The following is a 7,493-nucleotide window of genomic DNA, read 5'->3' on the forward strand; positions in this document are numbered from 1 at the left end:
AACTAACGCTAATGCTAATGCAGTCTGCATCGATGTCAACATTTTACCTTCGGAACACAATATTTGTGCCTTGATAAGTAAACGGATTCACTATAAGGAAAAAGGCTGTAAAGAAAGTAAGTACTCTAGAGAATTCAAAAAGCAGATTTGAGCTTACCGAGTTGATGCAGGCGAGCTCCTTGTTGAGCAGCCAGGGTAAGGAGAGTTTCCCATATCCCTTGTAGCAGGACTGAATTCTTTCTTTGATCTTCTCCTTTATCCTCCTGAGGGTGAACAGGCACAATGCTGACTCTTTGGGTGGTTTGGCCCGATTCTTCTGACCCTGAGAGAAGACTGTGAAGAGGATGTCTTCATTCTCAGAGATCCCCAGAGAGTTGGCCAGCTGCCGGCCTGGACGAGCCAAGAAGGCATCCTGCACCAGGCGGTATTCTACCCCATCTTTTGTGCAGCCAATGGGGAACTCAACGTAGGAGTAAAACTTGGGGTCGTCCACGCAGAGGCGGACAATTTTCGAGGTGAAGAACTGCTCTCCACTGGCATCAGGTGAAGTCAATTGGGTATCCAGCTGCATTGTTAGATAATAGACAAACTGCTCGCTGCTGAAGCTGTAAACATAATAGATGTCGAAAGCAGGGAACTTGGACAAAGTGTCAGAGGGAATCTTCAGCTGAGAGGAGACAAACTCATCCTGATAGACAAAGCTGAACATGTCTGCATTTTCTTCATTCTCCATCAGCTTGCGGCTGGACAATGTGGGGAAGTACTCAGACTTGCCATCAATGGGGGTTCCGATGAAAAGTTTGCTGGTCGGACTGTGGGGGGAGCTTATGATGACCCCGGACATGGTGCCCGACTCTGCCATACTGGAAAGGTAGTGCTCCTTGCGGTGGTGGGGCTCGCCAAGCTTAAAGAGGTCATCCAGACGTAGGAACTGGCAGATCCCCTGCGAAGTGCTGCCACAGGCAATGAGGCGGTTCTGTGCGTAGTCTATGAGAAGAAGCTTGTTCACATTGGGGGTCTGGGCCAGGTCATGAGGGCAGGACTGGACACTGGGCGGAGGGTAGCACTTCTCATTGTCCACCACTGGGCCAGTCATGTGGCTGCGTAGTTTGGTCAGGTTGCTAGACAGCTTGAAAATCCAGTTGACAGCTCCCACGTAGACTTCTCCAGTTTTGTTGTGGATGGCCAGATGTGTAAGCCCCCAGTCAGCAGGGGAAAATCGTTTGAAGGGTGGGGGTTGGCCTCCAGAGAAGGATGAGCTCATGATAAGCAAAAGCCCCAAGAGGAGGAACAAGTTCCCCTGGCCAGGGGAAGCCACTGACCGAGCTAGGGGGCACATATCTGGGCCGTCTAGAGGCAAGGCTTAGGGGGGTTGGAGAAGGAAAAAGAGAGGAGGAGGAGGAGGAGGACTACAAGCTCTGGTACCAAGACCCGAGTCAGGATTTTCTTTCGTTTTATGCTCTTCTGTCAAGGAATAAGGGAGGACAGTTTTGAGGGATAGAGAGAAGGATAAAGGGAGGGGCAACAAAACTCCTAATTCACTGTCCTGTTCTCAGCGTTGCAAGCCGTCATCAGGAACATCATCCACAGAGGCACGAGGTGGGAGCCCTGGAAGGCAGAAAGAAAGAAAACACAGTGAGCGTCTAAGGAACATTTCGTATTGATTATGCATCAAGCAGAGACACAAATTGCAAAGCCAAAATTAGAAGAAAAAAAATCAAGCTGACATTTGCCCCAGTGATAAATAAATAATATCAAATCAAGTCTGGAAGGCAAATGGCTGTCTGCATTTAATTATGAGTGAAGATAGCAGGGGAGGCATGGGCCGATTATTAAAGGCTCTGTATACATAATGGGAGTCTTGCTGAAATGAGTTATAGACTCACAACATTGAACTCTTTAATATTTCATAACTTTTAACTTTGCCATGGTGGCTTTGGAGGAGGCATGCGTTTGAAAAGGTGCCAGTGGGCACTGTTAAATTGACAGCAAGCAATTTATAGCCAAGTTTGCTCGAAGGCTTTCCTGCCATGGTTTCAATGGTATCAACACACTATATACAGTAACCCCTTATTGTAATTACGCTTGCAGTTCTGGCAACTGTATCCAGGCATCAGGCTCCCATGGCAGTACAGCAGGTCGCAAGACACACTGCCTTCCCTCAGGGAGCTACGATCACACAACAAACTATACATAAGGACAAATATAACTTCAGCAGAGATAAATATAAACTCCCTTGACTGAGATGTATGCTGGAAATTCAGCATGATTCTTCTTTTTGAAAAGGTCCCCAAATAATACAACACTCTTTCACAGCCAATCCTGCCCTGTCTCTTCAAACATCAATCACGGTCCGTATACTCAAAACATGCCTGTCTCTTGCTATTCAGTTACCTATATGATTAAAGCAATGCTCAGACAGACAATTGTACTGCATCAAAAAGGCCGACCTCATAGTTCTTTTGATATAGACCCCTCCGGTAAAAAAGTTGGACCTAGCTCAACTTCTGCTGCAACAAAAGTATCCGGAAACGTATTGCAGTGGGAAATCAAATACATTTAAGCAAACATAGCAGATAAAATACCTGTGGCAACATGCCTGCACCAACGTATCCACTTGGGTTTCTTTCTTTACACAGTTTCAGTCTTAATGTAGCCCAACACTGCCCACATTTCAGTGGTATGGCCCAACTTCCTTCCTCACTGCTGTCATTTACCTCTCATACCAGCTAATTCTGATAAACGACAAATATACATTTACTTAGGTCTGCTTTCATTTATGAGCTTCTCCTGAATACACACATATATTTCACACAGCACACACTGTACCCCATAGCTGGTATCTCTTGACAACCTGGGATGCAGACAACGGAGGCGGTACAATAAAGGGCAGGAGTGAAATAATTTATAGGATGGAGGTTTTTTTACGCGTAAAGGACAGGGAGGAGGAGAAAAGGAGGAGTCAAAAGGGAGAGTATTTGCTCCTTTGGGCGTCCTCCAACGGCAATACGATGATGATGAGGAACAGGGTTTGCCGGGCCTGTGCTGCTGCTTGACAGGCCAATCATGTTCCTGTAATACTGGGACATTAGTTCTCCTGTAAATGCTGATTATGCAAAACAGGACGCAACTCTCCCCCATGGACCCCATGCTTCAATTTCACCTTGACTATCAAAGTGTCTGCAAGAAGAGCTGTTTATGACCACGCCAAATCAGAAAAGATGAGACACACTATAGAGAGATGAGGAGGGTAGGAAGATGGTGAGATAAAGGAGGCAAAAACATAAGATAAAGATAGAGGAAAATCCCAAAAAATGATAGAGGGGGGAAAGGCGAAGAGGAATGTAGGGTTTTCCTTTTGTTTTCTCCTTATCTTGGTTTGCGCCTCCTGCTCTCCATGTGGTGAGCCACAGGAGCAAGGCTATCCGTCTATCAATCACCAAGCATACAGGTCAGGCAGTGTGGTTAGTTTACCAAGCACTGAGGGATGAATGGGTGGGTGTTTTAAACACTGAGGGAGAAAAATGCCCTTTTGGAAGTAATGAAAGAATTAAACACCTCAGTAAGAGGAGTCATTAAATTGCACATAAATTTTAGTCGCTGCTGCTGCAAATAGTGTGTGAGAGAGAAATGAATGAGAGAAATGAATAAGAGAGAGAGAGAGAGAGAGAGAGAGAGAGAGAGAGAGAGAGAGAGAGAGAGAGAGAGAGAGAGAGAAGAGAAATAGTAGTGGCGATGTTCATGGAATAGCAAACCATAGCTCAGCTGAGACAAAGCTGGCAAGGTTCAGGGAGAGGTGGTGTCATCCAATTTCCACAATTGAAAGGCCGGGACAAGACGTATAGGAGAGAGAAAAAGCAAGATGAGAAAGAGGAGCAGATTAAGAAAAAAGAAAGACAAATGAGATAAAAAAAGAGGAGGAGAAACTGCATGGAGAGAAAGACCGAGAGAGGGAGCCAAACAAAAGGCAGCACTTCTGCTGCATTTTAAGTTAATCAGAGCTCTTCCTGCGCTTGAATCAAACACCAGGGTAGCCCCGGGGATCAAGGTACCTTAATGTAGTAACTGCAGACAGAAGGGCCTGAGAGGCAGTTATCAGATACACCCTCACTCTCCACTCTGTGAGATTAAAACGACTCGACGCAGACAGCGGCCCCTTCGACATAAGCAGACGCAATAAAGTGACCAGCCAGCCTATAAAAAAACTAATTTCTTGCTCAACGGTACAGTCGCGCCGCGTGACAAAAGCAGATGCCAATTTAAAACATGGTGGCACGTAGGCAGGCCGGCTGCCTCATTTGCCTTTGTCATTTCCAAGTGAGAGAAGCAGAATGAGGGAGCGGGCAAATGCGAGAGCCTGATAAAGAACGAATGAGAATGTGAAAAAAAAATCGTCCCTACAGTAATCCCTCTTCATTTAGGCCAGCCACAGCTTGATGTAAGAGAGTGTGAATCGCACAACAAATTGCATCTGGGGGTCTCTGGCTGCTTGTTATCTATCCCGGTAATAAGACAATGACATCACAACACACGTTAGTGAAGTAATGTCTTCACAAATGGGCCCCCAACTACCTCTTTCTCAATCCCTCCACTTCCCCCCCAACATGGCAGAAATGCCAAACTGTCGAGGACATAGTCAATCACCTAGCTTCTTACATACATTCCTCTTTTTTCTTAAATTCCTCCGTTTTCCCTATACCTCCTTATCCCTCTAAACCCTCTTCAATTTCAATTTCCTCCAGAGCTGAAGTGAAATGGTGGGAAGACTGCTGAAACAAGGTTGTGAGCCATATCTGGCACCATCAAGGAAAAACATGTCAATCATTTTGGGCTGGAGCGTGTCTGTGGCTTTGGGAATGGGCAGCCACCATACTGGGGGAGCCGTGGCCGTTATCACATCAGGGAAAAGCATTAGAGAGGACGGGCTTTAAGGGGCCAAGTTGATTGGATTTGATATTGGGACGCCCTATCAATTGACAGGACTGTACTGTGTCTCTATGGGCATTGGGAATTGGAATGAGGGATTGAAAGGGAGGGAGAAGACATAACAGAGGAGGAAAAGCGTAGAAAGGATGGGGCTTTCAGCCTTACTATATTTTGCTTATTTGCTAAACATGCTAAAGAGTGGCGGGAATTCTGAGAAGGGATGGGGGGGGTGTTCTCATATACATTGTGAGGAAATTTCAGAGGCTGGTCAGCTGTTGGTGACTCTTGTGAGCTGAGCTGGATCAACTCTTCCTCTTCTCCAAAGCAGATAAACCTGTCCGTTCAGATAATGGTCGCTCCTCAGCCCTAGAGCTGTGCTGATTTATTGCCGGTGGCATATCAATTACAGCACTCGCTACTGGAGGGGAGAAAGAGGAGGAGAAGGTGGCAAGAGAGGGATGATGATGAGGAAAGAAGAAGAGCAGCACTCAGACAAATCCTCTACCCTCTGCACTGCATCACAACATGTGGGTCACATCTGGGATAAGAAGACGAGGTGAGAGGGTGGAATTGAGGGTTTAAAGTAAGGGAGATGGATGTGTGAGAATAAGGGAATACGGCTATGAAAACTAATGCAAATTCTCAAGACACACAAAGTCTCATATATGCACAAAGTCAATTATTGTAACCCAACCATAGCATAATTCACAATTCGGAGTTCATTGAAAGCAATATGATTTAAAAGACACACACTGTGTGCACTTCAACCCACACACACAAACTGCATATCTTCTCCTCTGCGCACAAAATAATGGTCTATACACACACACACACACACACACACACACACACACACACACACACACACACACGTGAAAAAAGATGCAAAACAACACAAGGAATTATGCACATGCAAATCTAAACACACATGTACAAAACCCACTCTCTTAATCGCCCCCACCTCTTCACTCTGCAGCCAACACACTCCAAAGATTGGAGATTGCCCAGGGGAGGAAAAAGAGATGGGTGAGGGGTGGGTAAAGGATTTAACAGCACGAGGAGGTGGCAGGAAGCGGATGGTGTAGTGTGGTTGGTTAGAGAGGAGGTAAAATAGAAGGGGGGGGACAAGCCCTGAAGCCTTAATCCTCTCCCAGGGTCGGCCTAATCTCACCGCCACTATCTGCATATATGAAGAATGGATTACCATCCCCCGTCACACTGACGGATGGATGGATTGAAGCAAAGGGATGGGTCTCAATCCCTGGACAGACAACACACTCACAGACAGACAAACAAACAAAAAGTCGGACTGAAGTTATTGCAGGGTAGAGGATGTGGGTTGCTCTCCAAACTATGTTGGTGCTTTGAGCAAATACAATCTCAGGCCTGTGCTCAGACACACATCACACTCCAGGTAGGCATGGTGCAGACTAGTCATTTGCAGCCTGGTTAGCCCACCAGTGTGACATATGTCAAGGAAGGGGTGGCAACAAAGCAAGGAAGGGGTGGCAACAAAGCAATCGGCTGAGGATTATCAGAGAATGTTCCACTGGAATATTATCAAAAAATATATAAGGCCATTAGTCAATGTCCATGGGATTTCCGTTCAAAAAGGTCCCTACTTTTTAATAACAGCTGAATTACAGCAGAATATGTATTAATAACGGAGTATGGATAGTATTTCTAGAGTGCCCTTTGGGGCAATATAACCAGAAACCGTTGGCCCAAGATCTGATATTCATTTTTGTGTCATTCCTTCATATCATTACTTTATTAACAAGAAAATTGACAAAAGGGCATTTAGTGATGAAAAAAGAATATCCGAAATATGAGCTAGCACTTAAAAGTGCCAAATTCAAGTCATCCAGCAAGCCAAGACAAATTTCAGAGGAGGTAAGACCAATTTTCAAGAGGTCGGACAACAAAGCAGTATTATATATTGTGGTATCTGGTATCATTTCCTTTCCTGCCTTGGCTGGGGGAACAAGCTGACTGGCAAGTCTTAAGGAGTATAAAAAGTCCTTATGAGTTCTGTTTTAGTGCCAACATAAATCTGTTTAGCGGAGGACAAGTGCTGGTGCCCTTTTTCTGTGGCAGGTGGCCTGCCAAAACAAATGCCTTGTTCCAGAGTACAAAAGTAGCGTGTGCGTGCGTGTGTGCATGTGTGCGTGTGTGCGTGTGTGTGTGTGTGTGTGTGTGTGTGTTAGAAAGTCGGGCATTGGAACAAGCCCCTTGTCTTTAAAGCATCTTGTTGGGCAGACTTTCAAGCCATCAGCCCAGCTGAAGTGATAAAACCTGATCTTGACCTGTCTAGCAGCTAGCCTTGACGTGAAGGAGTTGAGAAAAAGCTATGGAGTAGAAACACTGGTCTCAGACATCGTCCTTGCTTTGTTCTGCATTAGTTTTGCCCAAGTACGTAAGCCAAAAATACTTTCTTTACAGCAGACGCTTTACAAGCTGTTCAGCTCTGTTCCATGGAATAATGGAATCCAGAGATTGTTAAATGTTTTTGAAAGAATCATGAGCCACAGGTTCATAAAACACATAATAATAAACAATCATTAAAG

The 7,493-nt window shown here is 45.4% G+C and overlaps 1 protein-coding gene across 4 annotated transcripts in view; it reads right to left on the reverse strand.

Moving 5' to 3' along the window:
• plxna1b (plexin A1b) overlaps positions 1-7,493 on the reverse strand; it is a 197,189-nt gene that overhangs the window by 159,263 nt on the left and 30,433 nt on the right. For all 4 annotated transcript variants that reach the window (XM_078248071.1, XM_078248069.1, XM_078248070.1 and 1 more), the window contains exon 2: positions 158-1,608. In XM_078248071.1, the coding sequence (XP_078104197.1) occupies positions 158-1,339 (1,182 nt within the window). In that variant the 5' untranslated portion in view covers positions 1,340-1,608. The remainder of the gene's footprint in view (positions 1-157; positions 1,609-7,493) is intronic.

Source organism: Sander vitreus, chromosome 4 (assembly GCF_031162955.1).
Source record: "Sander vitreus isolate 19-12246 chromosome 4, sanVit1, whole genome shotgun sequence".
Lineage (NCBI taxonomy): Eukaryota > Metazoa > Chordata > Actinopteri > Perciformes > Percidae > Sander > Sander vitreus.